The sequence below is a fragment of the Oreochromis niloticus genome, linkage group LG15 (genome assembly GCF_001858045.2).
Source record: "Oreochromis niloticus isolate F11D_XX linkage group LG15, O_niloticus_UMD_NMBU, whole genome shotgun sequence".
NCBI lineage: Eukaryota > Metazoa > Chordata > Actinopteri > Cichliformes > Cichlidae > Oreochromis > Oreochromis niloticus.
Window position 1 is genome coordinate 37111807 of NC_031980.2, and position 21298 is coordinate 37133104.

The window sequence follows — 21298 nt, forward strand, 5'->3', positions numbered from 1 at the left end:
ACTTCATTTTTTATTGTTTATTAACTAGAAAAGTTAATAAACAATGATGATCTTGTGCTGAATCCGGATTGGACACAGATACCCACCCCCCTGTGACGTTACACCGCCTTAAATCTTCATATTTAACGACCTCAGTTTTTCATAAGCTTAAATTTATATCGTCAGGTCACCTAAAAATAACAGTTTCAATTTCAAAACAGTCATTAATAATTTTTTTAGTACAGTACTGTTTTTTTTTTTTTTTTGTTACATGAAGAAGTTATATCAGGGCTCTTATTTTGAAAACCAATCCGCCACCCGGAATCACATGACCCGGACTGTGGCGCGGTGAAGTGTGCAGCTAGTCCTGTGTGTACATGTCTACTTTAGCCAAAGTCATGTCCAGTAAGTACAGAGCTCTCCGTGTTTCGCAGTTTAACCTTAAATCACTGAGCGCGGTTAAAGTTTTGAAGCCTGTACGGCAGCCCGCGGCTCTCCGTCACTCGCTGCCGCTGCTGCTCGCTGAAATTCCGTGTTTGTGTTTCCTCAGAGTTCCGTCTGGCGGTGATCCAGCTGCAGGTGAGCAGCGTCAAAGCAGACAACCTGAGCAGAGCCCGGAGGCTGGTGAAGGAGGCTGCAGGACAGGGCAGCAAAGTGGTGCTGCTACCGGTGAGGAGGAGGAGGAGGAGGAAGGGGGTCCTCAGGGCTGCTTGTCAGCAGTCTAAAGTGTTTCTTTTAAAATACAACCCATTAAACGAGCCAGTGTCCCGAGAGGCTCAAATTGAGCTGTAGATTTTATTTAAAAGACACGTGTCCTCTGAGAGGAGGGCGCTTTAACATTAACGCGGTGTCGTCTTTGTGTTTTTATGAACTGTTTGTCCCCTTTTCTGGACGTCCGTTAGTGCAGGAATGAAATATTTCTAAAAAGTTCCCAGGAGAGGACCCTCAGATGACCTGCCTTATTAGACTGCTCAGATTAACCCTTTGAGCTTATGATCTCCCTGTCGTTAACACAGGAATGCTTCAATTCTCCATATGGGACCAACTTCTTCTCGAGATACGCCGAGAAGATCCCAGGAGAATCCAGCCAGGTGCTGTCGGAGGCAGCAAAGGAGAACAAGGTGTATCTGGTGGGAGGTGTGAAAGCATCTGTTGATTTAAATCTATTACATAGAGTACATTAAAGTTCACTTCTAATGATGTTACTGTAAAGGAGCTGATGATGCTTCATGTATTTCAGCTACAGTAAGAGTTGTGTGTATCACGCTGTGGTGTTAGATCCTCAGAGTTAAAAGCTCACCAATAGTAGAGTCAATATATAACTGCACTGCGTTTCCTGCTGTGGGTTGTCAAAATGATGTGGAAAATTTAATCTTTTTCTGGGTAAACTGTAGGGAAAAAAGTGAGAATTTTGAATGTTTAACTCCTGGAAAACAGCTGCTCTGCTGCTTGCACTTTACCATCAGAAACCTTTTTAACGGATCTATTACACTAAACAAGCTCCAGGTTTCATTTCACGAGGTGGGGCTATGTACAAGTAATCCCTATGAGATAAAATCTCAGGTTTAAGACTTTTTTTAACTCTTGGATGAGTACGATGTCACAAAGAGGGATATCTGCTGTTCAAACCTTCTGTTTCCAAGAGGTGGCCAATCAGAAGAAAGTTGGCTTAAAGGAGAGGCGCTGGTCTCAGGCAGAGGATGAACTGATGGGCTTCACCACAGACAGTATAAAAATGGACATGGCGATCTGAATTGTTGAAGTCCTGTTTTTTTTTTTTTTTTTGAAGCACTGAGTTGAAAGTTTTCTCCATCGTCATCTTGGGTACAAAGTACTGGAGGTGACGAGGTTTTACAGAATTCTCCCAAAGGAGTCTTTGGGTGTCGTGTCTGTTTCATGTGTCTCTGTCAGAGTCCAAGGATAAACACATGGAGGTAGTAATGAGCATAACAGGGCCACTTGCCACCCAAATGTGGTCATCGTTTAAGAAGGTTAGGATAACTTTAAATCCAAGTTCAGTTCAAACTACTTTTCATTATGTCGATGTAGGTTTCCAGTTGTCCAGGTCATTGTGGTCTTAACTGGGCCTTACTTCTTTATGTTTGTGATGACATCTGTCTCTCTCATCCAAGAGCCTTTTCAGTTGGACCCTCTTGAATTTTTAAGCTCTTAAGACTCGTTGTCATCATCCACAGGATCCATTCCCGAGGAGGATGGTGGGAAGTTGTATAACACCTGTACAGTGTTTGGCCCTGATGGAGAGATGATTCTCAAACACAGGAAGGTATGTGTGGGTCATATACAGGGTGTGGTCAGTTGGAGAGATGAATCCTCTTCATCTTTTTTCTTTCCTCCTCTAAGATTCACTTGTTTGACATCGACGTTCCCGGAAAAATCCGCTTCCAGGAATCTGAGACGCTGAGCCCGGGGAACAGTTTATCGCTGTTTGACACACGTGAGTGACAGTCGGGGACTCTGGCTTTCTGCCTCACAGTCTGGATGAGCATCACATTGATCTGATGTGTTCCTCCTGCAGCGTTCTGCAAAGTGGGTGTTGGGATCTGCTATGACATGAGGTTTGCGGAGCTCGCCCAGCTCTACAGCAGAAAGGGTTAGCGTCTGAAAGGTGTTTGGATTTTGTTTTCCTGTGATGTATCAGAGCTGATTGGACTGTGCTTTTGTCCTCAGGCTGTCGGCTGCTGGTTTACCCCGGAGCCTTCAACATGACCACAGGCCCCGCCCACTGGGAGCTCCTGCAGAGGGGGAGGTCAGACTGAGGGTCATAGTCAGTCACTCCCAAAAAGAATAATTTACTGAAGACATGTTAGAGTTATCTTTCAGCCAGATATCTGATCTGAGGGTTGACCTTTTGTTAACCAGACATGTTACTTATAAGGCCAAAGAACGCCTGAATGAATACAACCACAATAATAAACGCAGCATGAAGAGATCTCTTTCAATTAACTAGAAAAAAAAAGCTCAATGACTGCAAACTGAGATCTGCTGCTGTTTAAATCTGCAATGAATCATTTTATTGTCTCTTTATGCAGGGCGCTTGATAATCAGGTGTATGTGGCCACAGCATCACCTGCCAGAGATGAAGCTGCCTCCTACGTGGCCTGGGGTCACAGCACTGTCGTGAACCCGTGGTAAGAAAATAAGATCAATGAGCAAACAAAGAAAAAGGCAGGGCGTGATAAGGCGGTTAAAGTTTTCAGAGAGACAGCTTGTGGCAGTAAAACTAGAAGAATTCAGGGGTTTTAACAATGTAGAGCAGTTAGGGTGGAGTACAGATGTAGAGTCAGCAAGCTATTATCAGAGTTTATCTCACTGCTGTCTCTGGTTAAGCTGAGGAACTCCAGTAGGAAAAGCAGAAAAACTTAAAAAACAGCCCTTTTCAGATTTGAATTCATTGTAACTTTGAATTTCATGAGCTTTAAAAACTGTTTGTCACAAGGTTTAAATCCAGTGAAGTCTTCCTACGCTTCGTTTCCACTCCTCCTGCAATTCTCCAAGTTCTGAGCCGTTTTAGTCGCATTGTTCGGATGCCATGCACACCATGTAAAGTGTAACTCAGGTAACAGGATGCAGGTTAAATAGCCCTCGGTGGTTTTTTGGGTTTGATTTGGATCTCGGCTGCCACACAAACAGCTTGAGGGAATATTTCATGTTGGAAGGTGTGACCAAAGAGCTTTAAAGTTCATCTGTGAATTTCGTTTTTTCCAGGTGTTTAGTTTCTTTCTGATGACTCCACCCCGTCGTGTGTTACCTGAACCTTCCTGCAGCTCCTCTGCTGTCATGTGTGGGTTTTGTTTGTCTGTCTGAGGAACAGATAGGCAATTTAATCTAACGTGTTTCTTCAAGCAGCGGAGGTTGTGTGCTGGGAGCAGTTTGTTATCTTGCCCTGTTCTACGGGCATCAGCTGCTCTCGTTTTTTTTACAGTATGTTTTGAGTCAGTCGCAAAGAGGAGGTGACGGCGAGCGAGTGTCACCAAGAGGTCTGAAGAGTTACTCATCAACTCAGTTGAAAAGTGTCCAGCGACAAGTCCTTGCCTGTAGAATCGACGGCTTACTTCATGACCTTACAAAACAGATGAAACTTAAACCTTAACTGTGCATTAGCATTTAAAGAAAAGCCTGTTTTAATGTGTGTTTCCTGCAGGGAATTTATATGAATGGAAAAAAAACTATTTCTTATCACATAGAATAAATTATTCTATACTTATTTTGTAAAAATGAAATCTACAAGAAGATATCAACTGTGAGGAAGTCTAAAGGAGCGTTTCAGACCTGTGCTGATTTGTGAGTAATTCTGTTGTTACAGGGGAGAAGTCATTTCCAAGGCTGGACCAGAGGAAGCTGTTATTTATGCTGACATTGGTGAGGAAAAACAGAAGTCTGCTCGTCTCTGTGGAATGTGAAAGTCATTTACAGTTATGTAATCTTTGATCAGCTGGTGAGGAAAGTGGAAAAATGAGTTTCTGCTCTGAGAAGAAGTTTTAGTTTACTGCTGTAATGATTTTTTCTACAGAATAATAATAAAAAAAATGAACACCTGACAAACAGAGAAAACATTTCAGTCTGGTGCAGCAGCATTTACTGCAGAGTGCTCGTATTTACTCTGGCGTTGCTGTTATTGTCTTCTCTCTAAATGTGTCGCATGTTTTCAGACCTGCAGTATTTGGCCGACATCCGGCAGCAGATCCCGATCACATCTCAGCGTCGGGACGACCTCTACGCGGTGACGTCTGTGCAGGAAGGCTCGAGCTGAACTCTGAACCTCGATCCAGCTCTTCAAATCGAGCAAAAATGATCCTGTAAATTCTCATCCACGTGATTTTTGTTAAAGTGGATTGAAGAGAGATGCAGACCTGCAGCAGCTCACCGTCCAGCGGAGGAGGAGGCTTTTAATCGTGAAAACATGAGAATCAGCTGGACAGTTGCTGATTGGCTGTTTTAAGATAACTTGAATGAAGAAATGTTTCATTAAAAGCTGTGACTTTTGTATCCAGTGCAGATCTAGTTAAAAGCGTTTTGATGAGCTATGACTCATTTATCATTTCTGGTTACAGATGAATGGGAAGACTTGCCGCTTGTTTGTTTTCAGAGCTTTCTTTGTTTCTGAATCAGTGCTCAAGAATAAAAAAAACAAACCTGAAATCCAATGCAGCTTTCTTTTACTCTAAAAGAAATATGAATTCACCTCTCCTGCACGCCTTTACAGATCTATGAAAAGAGGTCTTAGTGTCATTTTGGAAATCTTTATTAAATCTTCAAATAGGTTCTCACTGTCAAAAAACAAAAACTAAACATAAAACAACCACCAAGAATTGTTCTTGTACAGTATTTTTAAAAACTACATTTAAATTGCAGTTACAACAAACATATTTACACATCAGTGCTCTGTTGCTTCGTGGCTTCTTTTTTTAAGTGACCGTCAGGACTCAAACATCCGTCTCCCTTTGTTCCTGGTTCATCAACTCGTCTTCCAACTTGAATTGATACCGTCTTTTGTATCCTGATGGTGACAAATAAACAAGTTACAAAAGCACAACAAACAACCTGACAGCCTATTATACTTTCTCTTGTTTCGTGTCATATAAATACTTTTAAAAATGGTGGATGCTCATATTAAACAGGTTTTATACAGTGAGGTCAGCATACGTACAAGTGATTGCTGTGAGGCAAAAGCTCAGACTTTAGACTGCTCGGTTTCCAGGCCTCTCCAAATCATCAGCTTAACAATTAGTATTTTACCCCAGTACAGTATAGTATAGTATCCCAGACACTTCATTGGCTCCCACCACAGTATAAACTTCCCTTTAAAAATCCTTTTAATAGTTCGTAAAACTCATGGTTTGGCCCCCAGTACAGCAAGCTGCCCTTAGATCAAAACTCAAAACCTTTTGTGTTCACACAGGCTGACATTCAGCAGCTCATCACTCATCCATCCATTTTCTTTCAGTTATCCAATTCAGGGTGACGGAGGGCTGGAGCCAATCCCCGCTGACATAGCGTGAAAGGCAGGGAACACACAGACCGTCACAGTCACGGTCAGTTTAGAATCACCAGTTAACCTGATCCCATTAAGTTCTTTTGGACTGTGGGAAGAAGCCAGAATACTCTGAGAGAACCCCACAAATAAAGGCCCCAGGTGGGATTTTAACCCACGACCTTCTTGCTATGAGGTGACCGTGCTAATCACCACATCACTGTGCCGCCCTCAACACTGTAGTTTTTCTGTAAAGTTTTATTTTGAAGTTTTCACTGTCTTAAGGTATTTTAAACCTTCACAGGTTTTTATGTTTTTATCTTCTGCATTAAGCAGAATACGTATAATTAAATAAATTGCTCTAAACACTTGATTTCAGATGTGATTTTCTACATCCAGCTCTGTGTGACGTCTTACAGAAGACATTCCTAATGTTGTGATCTCAGGCACACTTCTTACAGCTCAGTGAAAATCCAGCTGTAAACACCATCGTGTTCTCCAGTCTCCACCCGCCCTACTCACTACATAGAAGGTTTGGGTGGGTGTTGTTTAGACGCAGTGGAGGAGCGCAAGGAAAGGACCCTAGAAACTTAGATTGTATAGCTTTTGTGTTTTTAAATATAACCTTGTATATTTTTAGCACTCTGCACAAGTTCTTTCTGCTTTGCATTCATATCCATCATGGAAAACGATAAAGGAGGCACAGATTTGCTCTGCAGCATGACAGCATGCTCAAACATTCATCCAGACACATAAAAATAGAAACTTCCTCAGATATTTGCACCAGTTTGGTATTACATGAAACAGCTGAGTTTGAGATGCCTAACTGACAGTTTTTAGATAATGTGAAATTTTGCCTCTTGGCATGGCATTTTTTCCCAGTAGCCAAAACATAATTTCCATAATTTCTCCATAAAGTCCACCAATAAAAAAGCTCCACAGGTTCCAGTCTAAAGGCAAAGGATGCAAATATTTGATTTAACTATTTGCACTATTTTCTATTAAATTCACTGATAAACAAACACATTGATCTGCTTACCTCTCTGATGTTGTTTGTGTTCTTCCTTCTTCCTCTTGCTTACTTTGTCCAGGTGGATCTGATACACCACCCCAGCTATCACCATGATGCCAACTACCACACACAGACCTGTGCTGAACATCCACATGGCCGACGACGCTCGATTCGTCACAGGCCTGGCCTCCACTCCAACTGAGCAATCATCAGGAAAAAACGATAGTAAAAATGTTTTCAGTGTGCCATAGATCCAAGGCCAATAGATAACGTGCAAATAAATAAATAAGTCCGCAACCATAGACTGTCTTTAAAAGACGTACATCGCCACGGTGACTTTTAAAATGTTTGACTGATTGATCCAAGAGTGATAAGATTAAAAAGAACACAAAACTGTCTGTCTTTACATGTTAAACTAGAGCTTTCAAAAATTCAAAGATGATAAAAACTGGATTGCATTTGCTAATGTTAATTAATATCAAACCAGTCAGACACATGATATTACCCAGTATAGGGAACCAGCTGATAGCAGAATTTGCATAACTATGAGTTTCCCAGATAAGGAGAATCGTGCTGCTGTGAACACTAATGAATGCACTTACAGGTTGACATCACGGTTTGGTTCATAGATTGGTTATCAATGATGCATGACACAATGGAGTCGTCAGAAATGTTGAGGGTCAAGTGGCTGGTGATGTTGTAGAGATTGTCTGGGAGTGATGTCATCTGAGTCCACACCGACCCTGCGGGGGGCTCCTCGGTGTCATTGATGAGCCAGTACACTGCAGGTGTGGGATAACCTCCAGTGGAGTGACACAGGAAGACTTTCTCATCGCCCTGCACTGCCTCTTCCTTCTCCAACTTTGGGAAGCTGAAACTGGCTGCAAACATATGTGTTGATTCTATATTTAATAATATTTAGAATCTCTTTTCCTCCAGTAATTACATGAAAGAAGCTGAGGAATTAGAATTAAGACATTACTCATCATGGAAACAATGCCTCCAACACTCCCACAATATGATTGTGAATGTTTTCATGCAGCAGTTTTTTTTTCTAGTCTTCTAACTAGTCAGATACATATGGTACCTACAAATCATTACAGACACGTGTGGCATGTTATAAATGTGCAGGAGTTTTGCTGAAACACATCTGAACTGTTACAATTCAGGTGTTTATATGATAAGATCATCTACCAGTGATGTAAACAGGTGCAAACAAGAGAGAAATGTGACCTTATATTTGACATAATTCAGAACTCTTTAAGCTCTGACTCCCCTCTGGACTCAGGCAAAGAGGGAAGAAGAATAAATAATGTCTGTAACTGTGTTGGTGCAAAGTTAAAAGAAAACCATGCACTCACTGCATTATATTGCAACTTATACTGAACTGGAACCTGAATTTTGTGTCTTTACATGAATACAGAGACTTTGGTCACAAACAGATCTAGTTAACGTTCAGTTTTGTTAATTAAAAAAATCCCCGAAATACAAAAAAATTAAGTGTCTGGTGCTTAAAATTTCCGGCTTTTAACATGTCCTCATTCAATACTCAGACAAAATTTACAGCCATGGCTGCCACCAACCACCAGAGACTGGACTTCTAAATATCCTTCTTCTTCTTCCTCCTGAATCCTGGGGGACTTACCTGCTGTCCTGAGGCATGTGGTGCAAAGCCTGGCGCTCTGATTCTTCCCTAAAACCATGAAAAGGCTGTAAGATATTTGGTCTTCAACGGGACGAACCGCTGGCAGGTTTAAAGACACGTTTCCAGTCAGAGGAGCGTCAGATGGGACTGTGACTCTGTTATTGCTCCATGTCTCCACACTTCCATCGGGCTTCCATACCGACCTGAGTACCAACTCACTGCCTCTCATCCACTCAATGGTGACATTCTCAGAGTTGACTAACTCAGGGAGAACGCAAGGCAGAGACACTGGCCGTCCCACGATCCCCAGAACACAACTGTCATCTGCACACAAAGAGGAGACACGCTCATATTTACTATGTCACCGTGTGATCTGCATGGACAGACAGTCAGGCATCTTACCCAAACAGGCGCACAAACGAAATAAACTCAACAGAAGTCCTGCGCGTAAAAGTGCCACCGGCGTCTCCGGATTTGGGCGCATTTGCGCACAAAAACTAGAAAAACTATCAACAGACGTTTTTCTCTTCAGTTTGGAAAAGAAAAACTCGCTCATTTCTGCGTAATTCAAATGTCCAACTTCACTTCCTCGTCCTCTGCTTGTTCCAACCCCGAGTACACCTCCGACCTCATTAATGTCAGTCATGCCGCGGCCTGTTGTGCCATACCTGCTCTCGCGCTCTCTGTCTCTCTCTCTTTCTTGCGTCTTTTCTGAGTTAAAAAAAAAAGTGCAAAAACACCGCTGAAGGATTTAAAAATAAAATATAAAGTAGAAAAATAAAATATCAAGCACAAAACGCGAGGACGGTTAGTTTCTGTCAGCAGTGGCTGCGGCGCTTCATTGAGCGGAAATTAGTCCGACCTGTTCACTTCATGTCAGGTAACACACACCCAAACATACGATACGAAACGTGATGACATCCGACTCTGTGACTCATTCACAGCATCTGGAGAAGAGGCTACAATCAAACTTCCTGTTATTGCAGTTACGTTTGTTTCATCCAGAGGAAACAAAACGAGTTTGTGTTTCATTCTTTCACCTGATCGCGACTCTGAAACGGAGAGTATCATAAAAGTAAAAGTAGTCATTACTTAAGTACTGTACTCAGTTCTAAGGTACTTGTAGTTTATTTTCATTTTCTGCTAATTTAACGTGATGGACACGTTAATCTACACACAGTTATTAGCTCATCAAAAACATTATTCTAAAACTTGCGGTGTTAATTTAATACTTGTGCCAGTAGATTACTTTGAGCGTTATTCAACCCCACTGGATGAAAGTACTTACTTAATATACTAACTTTACTTATGAAGTTTTAATTTACTTTTAATTTATTTAAACAGTTCTGTCTTTGTTTTATTTCTATTCTCCTCTGTACTTCTACTGCGCTTTACTTTGGATGGAAATATTGCACTTTGTACTCTGTACCATTCATTTAATATCTTTGTTTATTGTTTTGGAAATTTCAAAATAAAAGTAATTTTTCGTTTAATTATGATAGATACAAGTATCAGCAGTATCCAAGCAGTTAAAATAACCCAATAAACCTTAACGTGATAAATGCAAAAATTAGTCAGTAATCATCCAGTAATGTCATTTTTATGAGTTTACATAATGACTTTTACTTTACTTTTGCTTTTATTTATGACTTTTACTTTAGTAAAGAGTCTAAATACTTGTTTTATCACTTAAAACAGCTAATCAGTATAAAAACATTTGTGTAACATAATTTTTCATGTAAAATATCCATAATTAAGGCAAATGGCTTTAAATGAGCCCGGTAATTTTTTTGAACCAGTTTTCTACACTTTAGTTATTTTTACACTTCACTTCAACTCCATTGCAAGAAAAAATCCTGTTAACACCATTTTGCCTAAATGAAAGTGTGAATGCATGCTGTTTGTTCTAACATATTGTCTGTCACTTTAATCTGTAAATGACAATACATAACTGCTGCTGTGTTTTTAGAAGCTTTGTGATTTTATTGGGAAAATACATAATTTTATATTTTATTTTAAAAATCTCATAATGCAGTGGAAGTATTCCAAATTAAATGCAATCAGAGAAACAAAACTTTAAAAACATCAACAAATGAAATGTACATTTTGAGTGAAGCATTATTGTTATTATCTCACTTTCATATACACGATTTTATCTTTTTGATCTTTCAGTTTATTATTTTATTAATACAGTTTTCTTCAGTTGTTATTGTGCAAGAATCGTTTATACTATGCATATTATATACATATACATATATATACAGCAGTATGGGATGAAATCTGAAATAAAATGAAAATGAAGTTACTTTCATAATATTCTTATTTATATATATGTAAACTCAAACTAAGTGAAAATTAAATAAATGTTGTGCAGTAACGTTTTAGTTCTACAGGGGGCGGAATAAATCACAATGTCGTGAGTGAAAGCAGCATACCTAAAAAATATGAATATAAATATTAAAACTGTTTTAAAATGATCTTAAACTTTTATTTTGACAATCAGTTGTATAAAGGAAATGACGCAAACAGGAAATACGGGTAATCTATACTCACATCCCCGAGTTTAGTCTTCCAGGAAAGGTTTTCTTACAGACTGGATCAAAAAAAAAAAACTCTTATTGCGGTATTTTTCAAGCGAATAATCTTAAATGTAAATGAGGTTTTATCACGTTCACGTGACTCTGTTTAAGTTAAAATCTTTTATTGATTGCAAATTTTGTTGTTTAGACCGAACTCTTGGTGGAAATGCTAACTGGAAGGCAAAACGCGGGGACCAAAAAACCCAAAAGCCCCACGAAACTCAAAACACAGCAGCTCATGGGCTGATCCTGGTGTCGTTTCGGTCGTAAACAGTTACAGTTCAACTTTTTGTGTATTTACTGAGATAAATGATGTTTTCTAAACCAAACAGGAAGTGTGATCTCTACAGGTGAGCCTGTAGAAGAGCGACGTCAGCAGCGCGCGTGTGTGACCTGCAGTGATCCACGTTGTGTGAACTTTAGGGTTTGATGAGCTTCCTGACAGCCCTGAGGAGGATTAGCTCGTGGATGCCCGTCCTGCAGCGATCCTGCACGAAGAGCTGTCAGATAGGGGCACGAGCCACCTGCAGACTGCTGCATACACCTCATCGCACACATGCAGTCAACACCTGTCAGCAGCAGAGAGGGGCAACAATCCTGCAGACCAGGGCATTTGGGCTCTCCGCGTTCAGGCTGAAGAGCACAGATGACCTCAGCAGCAGCAACGGGTTTAATGAGGAGGGGGAGGATGAAGATTTCCTGGAGGACAGCGAGGTGGAGGAGCTGTTCCAGCAGCAGATTCCTGCAGGCATCGGAGAGGGACAGCACAGGGTGTTCATCATCCACCCAGATGTGAAGTGGGGAAGCAGGAAACAGCATCTGACTACAGGTAACGGCACACACATGCTCAGGTGAGCCTGATGGAAAAAGTAGATTTAAATGAATGCGTTTCCTTATTTTCTGACTAATGTTGGTGCCATATTTAACACTGCTGGAGCTCCACCCATGTGCTGTGTAAAGCTTCTGTTTGTGAGAGGCAGCCAAGAAGAAGAAAGGCTGACAGGCTGCACTGAGAGCGTTTATAAGGCAATTATTCTGAGCTATGATTGCTCTCCAAGAACAAAGATACGCCAGTAGAGATTATCACAAGTTCGCACCGTTACATTTGCAGCTGAGCTGATGATGGCCGAGGCTGAGGGGCTTGTGAACACCTTGGAGAACTGGACTGTGGTGGACAAGATGATCCTCTCCACCAAGACTCCAGAGAAGAAGAGGATATTTGGGAAAGGGAACTTCCAGACTCTCACAGGTATGATCCACTCCTGTGAATCAGAAGGTGTAGACCAAGTGCTGCTTACATATGAATTACCTGATGTTTCCCCCTGCAGAGAGAATCAGGCAAACAGCAGGAATCACTGCTGTGTTTGTGAATGTGGAGCGTCTGTCTCCTTTGTCTGAGGTGAGCATGTCTGAAAACTCTGGCTGTGTTGGATGAAAGGTTTCTTTTGTTGATGATTCTTTTTCTTCTTCTTTATTTTTCTTACTAATTTCTGTTTAGAGGGAGTTTGAGGAAGTCTGGGGGGTCAAAGTCTTTGACAGATACTCAGTAGTCCTCCACATTTTCCGCTGCAACGCCAGAACCAAAGAAGCCAAGCTTCAGATCTCACTGGCAGAGATCCCTCTGTTAAGGTACCTTACACTGCTACCTGTGGGTGGGTTGTAAAATGTTTCAGTCTGACATGATGATGCCTTCCTATCAGTGTTAAGTCACATTTGGTACATTTATGGCAGATCACGGCTGAAAAATGAAATGGCAAACTTGGATCAACAGGGCGGAGGATCGAGATACATCGGCGGATCAGGTAATGCAGCATCCACAGTGGAAACGAGTCTACCTGTGATTATAGATGTCTCTTTATGATTGGTTGTTACCAATACTGTATATAAAACATGGACATAATATCTGGAGTCCATAAAGCCCTTACACCAATTATCCACATTCAAAGAACTTAATTTATATTGTTTCCAGTTCATTAAAATAACTCATAAAGCTTTTTAAGTATAGACAGTTTTACACCTAGTATCAAAGTTTTCAGACAAGGTTTACTATCAGTATTAAGAGTATGTGACAGTTTTCTAGTTCCACCCAAAACAGCCTGACTACAGGACAGTGCCACAGCAAATGCATTAACACGGCGTCGCCTTCACAGCCATATATAGGTGTCATTTCTCAAAGGGTTGCCACAGTGGATGGCACAGATTTTACACCCCTGAAGCTGGGTGTGCATCTGCTCCCAGTCTGAGGAGCTATCACATGTAAGGTGAAAGTGGTAACCACTACACCACGGAGCTACCTTCTACTTCACAAACCATGCCAGGACAATTTCAATAATATATGATCAGTTTTCTTCAATTTGGATGTGATACAGTTATATGTTCGTGCCATTATTGAGGCATACATCTTATTCCCATACTTTGCAGTCTTTCTAACGGCCAGTAGGGGGCGGCTCCTCTGCAGTGTCTCTCAGTTTCTTAGGCTACGTTCACACTGCAGGCGAAAGCGCATCAAATCCGACTTTTTTGACCCTATGCGACCCATATCCAATCATGGTATGACAGTGTGAACGGCACAAATCCGATATTTTCAAATCCGATCTGGGTCACCTTCGTATGTGGTCCTGAATCCGATACATATCCGATGTTTTAGAAAGCGACTGCTGTGTGAACGGTCATGTCGCATTAAATCTGTCTTTTACGTCACTGACACGAGACAGACGCCGATTATCAGCGCCGGAGAAGACATCGTGAACGCTTCCTGGCCATCCAGTGTAGATGTTAGTGAAACTGTTGGGAAGACAACGTGAACATTTTATTTGTACTGTATAATCTGCAGATTCTGACAGAAATCTGCGACTATCCTTTGAAGCACCGCTCCTCTAAAACAGCAATAAGGATCATTATTAGGCCATATGTAAATAACAAAATAACTTTATAACTTAGAGCAAAATTGGGAAACAGTCAGAGTCAGTCAAACAACACTGTTTGCTCTGGGTCTAAACAGAGCGCGTTGTGTGTGACGTCTTCTTTTGTGCATGCGGGCCGCTTTGAGCGTTCACACTAGAGCGCGTTTGCTGTCGCATTTTATTTGTAGTCTGAACAAGCAGACAAAAAAAATCGGATTTGATCAAAAAATCAGAATTGAGCATTAAGACCTGCAGTGTGAACGTAGCCTAAGTCAGAGCTATTCCTCACTCGTCAGGTCTGGTTTGAGCTTCAGCTTGAAACACAATTGGCTTCACAATCAATCTTATCGACCACTTTGTAATATCATGGTGGCTAAGTCCATCTTTTATATACAGTCTCTTTGCAAAATAGGAAGTGAGCATTAGGCGTTCCTACAGTGGCTGTGTTTTTGTATCAGTGATGAGCAGTGAGCAGAAAGCTTGTGCACTGCTGAAAAATGATGATATAAAGTCTGTGGTCCTTTCAGGTGAGACGCTGTACGAGATCCAGCAGAGGCTGTTGAAAGAGCGGGAGATAAAGATCCGCTTGGCGCTGGAAAAACTTCGGAAAAAGAGGCACCTCCTGCGATCTCAGCGTAAACACAGGGAGTTCCCTGTCGTCTCAGTGTTGGGATACACCAACTGTGGTGAGAGGCTGGAAACGTAGAAGACCAGTAAAAAAGCAAATTGTTTTCATATAAAGTGTTAAATTTTAAAGGCATCCACAACGGTGACACATTCCTTCTGATTTCATGTGTCCAGGAAAAACGACTCTGATCAAAGCTCTGACGGGGGACACCGGCCTCCAGCCCAGAAACCAGCTTTTCGCGACACTGGATGTTACCGTCCATGCTGGCCAGCTGCCGAGTCACATGACCGTTCTGTATGTGGACACCATCGGCTTCCTGTCCCAGCTGCCCCACCAGCTCATCGATTCATTCTCTGCCACCCTGGAAGATATTAAACACTCGGTACGTAGCAAACCGGGGTTCATCAAATATTTGCTGCAGGAGTAAAACTAAGAACTAAAACGAGGTGTGAACAACATTTTAGTGATCTAACATAAAAATCTAAACTTGGCGTAAAAAATGAAACCGTTCAGGCTGTTGATACAGGGCAGGAGGATGCTTTCATTTTGTTCAGACCAAATTCTGTCCCTAACCTCTGAATGTCGCAGCCGACATCAAGACATTTGTTTCCACTTCTCTGTTGTCCAGTTTTGGTGCGCTTGTGTGTGTTTGGTTAACTGTTCGTGTCAGTCGAAGCAGCCACACCATCGTAAGCTTTAATTACATTTAAATTCACCCCTGAATAAAAACCCTAAGGGGCCGAGCCGACTTTTAACGTCTTCTAACTGCTGTAAAGTTGCACATTTTAAAACCGGAGACTGTGGCTGTGTTTGTCATCATTTCAGGATCTTCTGATTCATGTTAGAGACATCAGCCATCCAGAGACAGCAAATCAGAAGGTGAACGTGCTGAATGTCCTGAAGAACCTGCAAATCCCCGACAGGCTGATGAACTCCATGATAGAGGTCCACAATAAAACTGATCTCATCACCAAGTAAGGACAGAAATCCCACGCCAGCTCACCTACCACTATCATCAGCAGACATATACAGTAACTTCCATCAGGACCTGCTTATAATGCACTATAAGAAAGTGAAGTGATGGTGTAAATATGGAGAGAAACTGTTTTCATGTTATTATTGGTATTATGGCTGACATCATATTTCTGACCTGTTTTGCTATGTTTGTCTCTCAGTTACGAGTCTGCAGAGCCCGCTGCTCTGCCTATATCAGCCCTGGAGGGGAGGGGCTTGGAACAGCTGAAGGAAGCAGTGGAGGAGGAGATCTTAAAGGCTACGGGGAAACAAATTTTAGATCTCACAGTTAACCTGAGCTCTCCTCAGTTAAGGTGGGATTGTCTGTGTCAGTGTATCGTTTGGATCAATGGAGCACGTGTGGTAACATGTGTATGCTTTTCCACAGCTGGCTGTACAAAGAGGCCACTGTTCAGGACGTGCAGGTGAATGCAGACGAAGGTTCGGCCGTTGTCAAGGTCATCATCGGCACCGCTGCTCATGGGCGCTACAAGAAACTGTTTGGAAGCAGATGAGAAGGGAGGAAGGGCGTGATGGCAGAAGTAAAAACGGACTGTACCTCAGTTAAAGAAAAGACTGTGTTTACTGTACAGTATATTAAAATATATAATGATACAAATCTGTTACAATGTTTTCTTGTAAAAACTCAAATTGCACAAAGATTCCGATGCACAAATAACCCATGAGAGATAAAAGCCAAGCTTCAGATGGCTCTAAATGCTCAGTTTCAGAGTTTCGTCTTCTCTTTCTACACACACCTGCTGTGAAAACCTTCTGTTTGCGAGTGGCAGCCAGTCCGAAGAAAGTTGGCTAAAGGGGGAGGGGCTAAAACAGCTTGTTTTTATGGTAAACTGAGGGGGTTCCTAAAGCTACTCTAGTTGAGTATAGGAATAAAAAGGTTGTAATAAGCATAAAATGCCCTCATGAATTGATGTTGAGGCAGACATAAGTAACAGTTCTTTCAAGTCTTAGTGGAGACAAAAAATTCATGTAAACTGCGAGACATCGAGGAACACAGGAAATGAGGTTTGGTGTGGCTAATAATGCTTTTTCATCTGGCTGGAGTTCTTCCAGCAAAGTTTTTGGTTCAGTGCAATCACCGCAGAGCAGAGCGGCAGTGAACCCACAAAGTCTCCCGCAATGATGTTGAGGCTCCTGGCGTCTGATCCGGGAAGCTGTTCCTCAAGCCATGTCCTCAAATACTCCCAGTTGCTGTAGGTGAGCGTCCGCAGGGATTCCTTCTGGTTCTTGGCGATGTAACATCTGTCAGCTGTCAGGTTCAGGCCGGACACGAAGAAGCCCTCTGAGGAAAGAAAACGGAGTTTTTAGCTGATGAAGCGCATACATGTCTAATCTCTACAGTCCAAACTCACCTGGACGTCCCAGGTCTTTGTGCCAGTCCAAGTAAGTCATGACTCCATGTGCTCTGCGCTGGTTGGCCCACCAGTAAGGGATGGGAGGCCACAGCTCCTGATGTCTCACTGCAAGCTGGCATTCATAGGAGAGGATGACCTGGTAACCAGACGCCCACAGACTCCGCAAGGTCAGCGCCGATTCCTGTGGAGGACCAGCGGGACACTCTTAAGTCACGGTGTACCATACATTTTTTGTACCATAAATCACCTGTGCAGAGAGACAAGCTCACCTTCTGGGGACACAGCTTAGAGCCAAACAGTTTCTTCAGGGACCAAATGAATGATTCATGGCATTTGTCATCCATTCCTTCAAAATGGCTGCAAGCGAGGATAACGATCTCCTTTGGGTGAGCCTCGAGCCAAGCAGCAACAGACTCAAGTGTTTCCTGTTAAACAGGATACTCACTGTAACTACTAGAAGAGCCAAACTTACACTTTTAAAAGTAAACTGAACCCTTTAAGCTCTTTGTAGCAGTCTCCACTTCAAAATAAGCTGACATTCAAAGAACTCCAGCAAAAACTGAGATTTGTAATTTTGCCTGATAAAATCTGTACCAGACTCATAACAATGAGCCGGTAAATACTAATATTGTTTAAAAGAATTTCTGTTGCATCTCAAATAAATTTAATTCAAGAAAAATGAGGTCTATTTAGGTGTAGCAGAAGAAAATGGTGCAGTTGTGATTTGTTTTTTATAATAGCACAGAAACTGTCAGGTGAAAGCGCTAAACTCACCAGGACTGTCACATGAGTGTATATGACGTGTGTGAAGTACAAGTCGCTGGATGAGTCGTTTGGTTTGTGTGCAACACGGAGGTCAAAGTACCGAATCCCCATTGAAAGCTGTTCTTCAATGGTTTTATCCTGAAAGGAAAGAGGTACACATTATTTCCTAATGGAGGAGTCACTGAAACCAGTGATAGCTCAACAGTTTCATCAGATGTACCCCTGAAAGTCCTGGATTCAATCACCTCTTCATCAACACCACCTCCCATTTTTGCGTACATTCATTTAAAACAATTTTTCGACTGACTAGTTTTGGCTTGCACTACATGGTTACATCCAGCTTACCTGTTTCAACCACATGCAAAGTACTTTATTTAACACTCATTTCCTACATCATGACCAATTTACACTATTTATCATTTGCGTTTAGATACAAATAATATATTTTTAATCAATAGTTCTTTTTATCTAGTTATTTATATATATATATATATTTTTTTTATCTAGTTCAGCTGTTAATGCTGTTGTCTAGTAAACTAGACTCTTTGCAGTCCTGTGAAAAACTAAGCTCAGCCATGATTCTGTATTTTATAAAAAACACCTTCATCATCATTATTTATTAATATAGTAATATGAAGTAATAACTAGAGCCCAAGTCATCACCCCTCCACCACCGTGCCTGACAGTTGGCATGATGTGCATCATGACCCAATATCTCCGCTTTGGTCTCCCAAGGACGCTGTTCCAGAAGTCTTGTGGTTTGTTCAGATGCAGCTTTGCCGTATTCTTATAGGAGAGAAGAAGGTTTCCCCTGCAACCCTCCCAAACAACCCACAGCCTTCAGCATTTTTCTAATTTATTTTCATGAACTTTAACGATTAACATGCTAACTGAGGCCTGTTGAGTGTGAGATGCAGCTCTTGGGCTTTCTGTAGTTTCTCTGAACATTGCAGGGTTTGACACTGACGGAAATTTGAAGGGATGTCCAGCTGTTGGCAGCTGTTTTGCATGTTTTTAACTTAGGAATAATCTGTCAGCACTTGTCAACACACACCTGCATGTTCCAGACCAGGAAACTGTCAAAACTTCTGCTTTTACAGAGCTACTCACGCATGTTGATGCTCAGTTAATAAAGTTCATTTGATTAGCTCGCACCTGGCAGGCACTTGGCCTTTTATTTCCTATAGCAGCAGTAACTGTGAAAAACAGTGTATCGGTGTACTTTCTTTCTTTTTCTCGATTAGTTCAGCTAATTTTTTGTTATACCTTGGCTACTGATCCCTGGTCTGTAAATACATTTACAAAGCACACTACTCTGATAAGACTGACTAGTTAAGAGCTTTTTTGGCATATAAACAGCATTTCTTTACAAACTTTATTGTACTACAATCAATATTTTTACAGTAACACTGGATCACATGACTACTCATATGTGAAAGCTCACAGTTCCTTTAAATCTGTGGAGTGTTTAAATGTATTTCTTCTCATTTTTGCTTTCTATCATCAACTTACAGTATTTCTGTCTGCAGCCGACAACTTTTAAAAATATGTATATTAAGAAGAGCAAAAAACCTGTTTAAACTTTGGACCGTCTTGTCTCAGCACCCATGGCACTAACTTCTTAGTTGTCCTCACACCTTTGCCAACATAGTGACAGCACAGTTGCTTAGTTGTACTTTCAGTGCCTACCTGTGTGGTAGCCCATCTAAAAATGGCTGGCCTTGTGAAGCAGCTAAAAACTCCATCCAGGAGCCGGAAAACGTCCGACTCAGCCCTGACCAACGGGGAGTTTATGTCCAGGCAGTAACTCATGGCATCGTGGCTTCCTACAGGAACACATTCAAGTTTTAAAAGTAAAGAAACTGGTTTGTGGCGCAAGTTGCTTCAAAAAATTCTTACTTCTTTGTTTACTGTGTCTGTGTGTGATCATGATTGTTTTGTGTAACTGTAACAATCGCAGTCTGAATTGTTGTCCAGTGGTAAAAAAAGATCATTTACTTCAGTGAAAGTAACAATACCAGAGTGTAAAATATGTACGTAATGTTGTATTTGTGAGTAAAAATATAAAAATAATACCAGATAAATGTAATTAATTCATCAAAAACAATGTTCCCAGTGAGAGGAGAGCCCCAAAGGTCAGGCTGACCAGGTCTAACTGCCCACATCAAGTCAATTCTTTCAGTTTTGTAAAACTGAAAGAATAAAACAACAGGAGCAATGAAATGATACATGTAAAGGCTCAGTCAGGTTTAAATGAAGATGGCGAGGTGGTGGCTGGTGAGGTCCAACTTTGAAGCCAGCTGTTCCAGGGTTCAGTGTCGCTACAACAAAGGTCCGATCCATACTTTAATCTGCTTCTCAGTAAAGGCCAGAAGCATCTAGTCAGCTGACCACAATGATCTTTTGGGAGTGTGCATAGTTTGAAAACCAGAAAGGTGAGGCAGGGCTAACCCATTCAGTGACTTAAAAACAGACAATAAATATCTTATAATGAAATGAAGTAGAATAAATACTTCTAAAATAAAGTATTCCCAGGTATTACTTTAATACTAGGTAAATGTACTTAGTTATTTTCCATTGGTAGATAATTCCTATATTTTAACACTGATGCTTTTGATATTTTTGTGTTTAAATCGACTTAAAGCTTCAGGTGACTGTCAACATATTTAAACACAGAAATACACCAACTACATGACTATCGGCTGCGCTGCTCTTCTATAAATTCACGAGGAATCCTAAAGGAGTCAAATGTGCGAATGTACCTGGAATGGCCAGGTGTGTGAGAGGAATGTCCCACAGCTCTTCAGGTAAGGCTGACATCCAGTCCCGGCAGTTCGCATCCATGTCGCTCAGTCACTCACCGAGTTATTGATCCGATGGGTCTGTTTAAAGTGATCATTTGCGTGATCGATGTGGTTTTACTCCGCCGTGTGCTGATCTTTAAACAAACAAGCTACTACATGAGACAGAGGAGGAGGGACTCAGGAAAAACCTTTAATTTCCTTGTTTCCACTGACAGTTCAGTCATATTTAAATAATTTAGGGAAATTTGGAAAGTTCTCCGAAAACTATCGTATCAGCGGGTTTCTTAGAAGTCATCACGAGTTCCCCAATCAGGAAGTTTTGAGCGACACGTCCTTTTTATATTTGTCGCTCAATGTTTATAAATCACTTTAGTTTTTTTTCATGGTGGACCCAGAGCCGCACCACTTCCTAATACTTACTGCAGTTCAGCCGGTAGCACAGCAGAGGGCGCACGGGAGGTAAACTCAATGGCGCTAAACAGCTAAAGTTATAATTGTTTTTCTTGCTTTAAGACACCTTACACACATACAATAACTATATATTATTATTCGACGAAAGGGTAAATAAAACAAGACTCGTATCCTTTAGTTTTCCTGCACG

The 21298-nt window shown here is 41.3% G+C and overlaps 4 protein-coding genes across 8 annotated transcripts; 2 read left to right on the top strand and 2 right to left on the bottom strand.

The window, feature by feature from the left end:
- The first annotated feature begins 222 nt into the window (after nucleotides 1-222).
- nit2 (nitrilase family, member 2) lies at nucleotides 223-4990 on the top strand. The gene is made up of 10 exons (XM_003452571.4): nucleotides 223-384; nucleotides 530-648; nucleotides 996-1116; nucleotides 2175-2263; nucleotides 2341-2434; nucleotides 2516-2590; nucleotides 2668-2746; nucleotides 3030-3128; nucleotides 4304-4359; nucleotides 4650-4990. Exons 1-10 carry the CDS (start codon nucleotides 357-359, stop codon nucleotides 4748-4750), a joined length of 861 nt encoding a protein of 286 aa, XP_003452619.1. The 5' UTR covers nucleotides 223-356; the 3' UTR covers nucleotides 4751-4990.
- LOC100697629 (ICOS ligand) lies at nucleotides 4913-9556 on the bottom strand. 2 transcript variants are annotated; one of them, XM_013275974.3, is made up of 5 exons: nucleotides 9297-9556; nucleotides 8629-8952; nucleotides 7586-7864; nucleotides 7011-7181; nucleotides 4913-5497 (listed from the first exon to the last, which is right to left on the bottom strand). In XM_013275974.3, exons 2-5 carry the CDS (start codon nucleotides 8855-8857, stop codon nucleotides 5424-5426), a joined length of 753 nt encoding a protein of 250 aa, XP_013131428.1. In that variant the 5' UTR covers nucleotides 8858-8952; nucleotides 9297-9556; the 3' UTR covers nucleotides 4913-5423. The 2 variants fall into 2 exon arrangements, with proteins under 2 accessions (XP_013131428.1, XP_003452578.2); XM_003452530.5 differs by having other exon boundaries at nucleotides 9031-9556.
- A 1622-nt stretch (nucleotides 9557-11178) lies between these two features.
- Nucleotides 11179-16476, top strand: gtpbp6 (GTP binding protein 6 (putative)). Its single transcript, XM_005457321.4, has 11 exons — nucleotides 11179-11278; nucleotides 11356-12036; nucleotides 12319-12456; nucleotides 12536-12606; nucleotides 12706-12836; nucleotides 12939-13009; nucleotides 14638-14796; nucleotides 14912-15120; nucleotides 15564-15712; nucleotides 15914-16066; nucleotides 16141-16476. Exons 2-11 carry the CDS (start codon nucleotides 11637-11639, stop codon nucleotides 16265-16267), a joined length of 1608 nt encoding a protein of 535 aa, XP_005457378.1. The 5' UTR covers nucleotides 11179-11278; nucleotides 11356-11636; the 3' UTR covers nucleotides 16268-16476.
- Nucleotides 16317-21242, bottom strand: plcxd1.2 (phospholipase C, X domain containing 1, tandem duplicate 2). Of its 4 annotated transcripts, none has more exons than XM_025899141.1 (7): nucleotides 21118-21219; nucleotides 20656-20775; nucleotides 19466-19719; nucleotides 17903-18031; nucleotides 17398-17553; nucleotides 17126-17309; nucleotides 16317-17055 (listed from the first exon to the last, which is right to left on the bottom strand). In XM_025899141.1, the coding sequence occupies exons 2-7, from the start codon at nucleotides 20735-20737 to the stop codon at nucleotides 16790-16792; spliced, it is 1071 nt and encodes a 356-aa protein (XP_025754926.1). In that variant the 5' UTR covers nucleotides 20738-20775; nucleotides 21118-21219; the 3' UTR covers nucleotides 16317-16789. The 4 variants fall into 4 exon arrangements, with proteins under 4 accessions (XP_025754926.1, XP_019201765.1, XP_019201766.1 ...); XM_019346220.2 differs by having other exon boundaries at nucleotides 20656-20849; nucleotides 21118-21195; XM_019346221.2 differs by lacking the exon at nucleotides 20656-20775 and having other exon boundaries at nucleotides 21118-21242.
- Nucleotides 21243-21298: the final 56 nt, after the last annotated feature.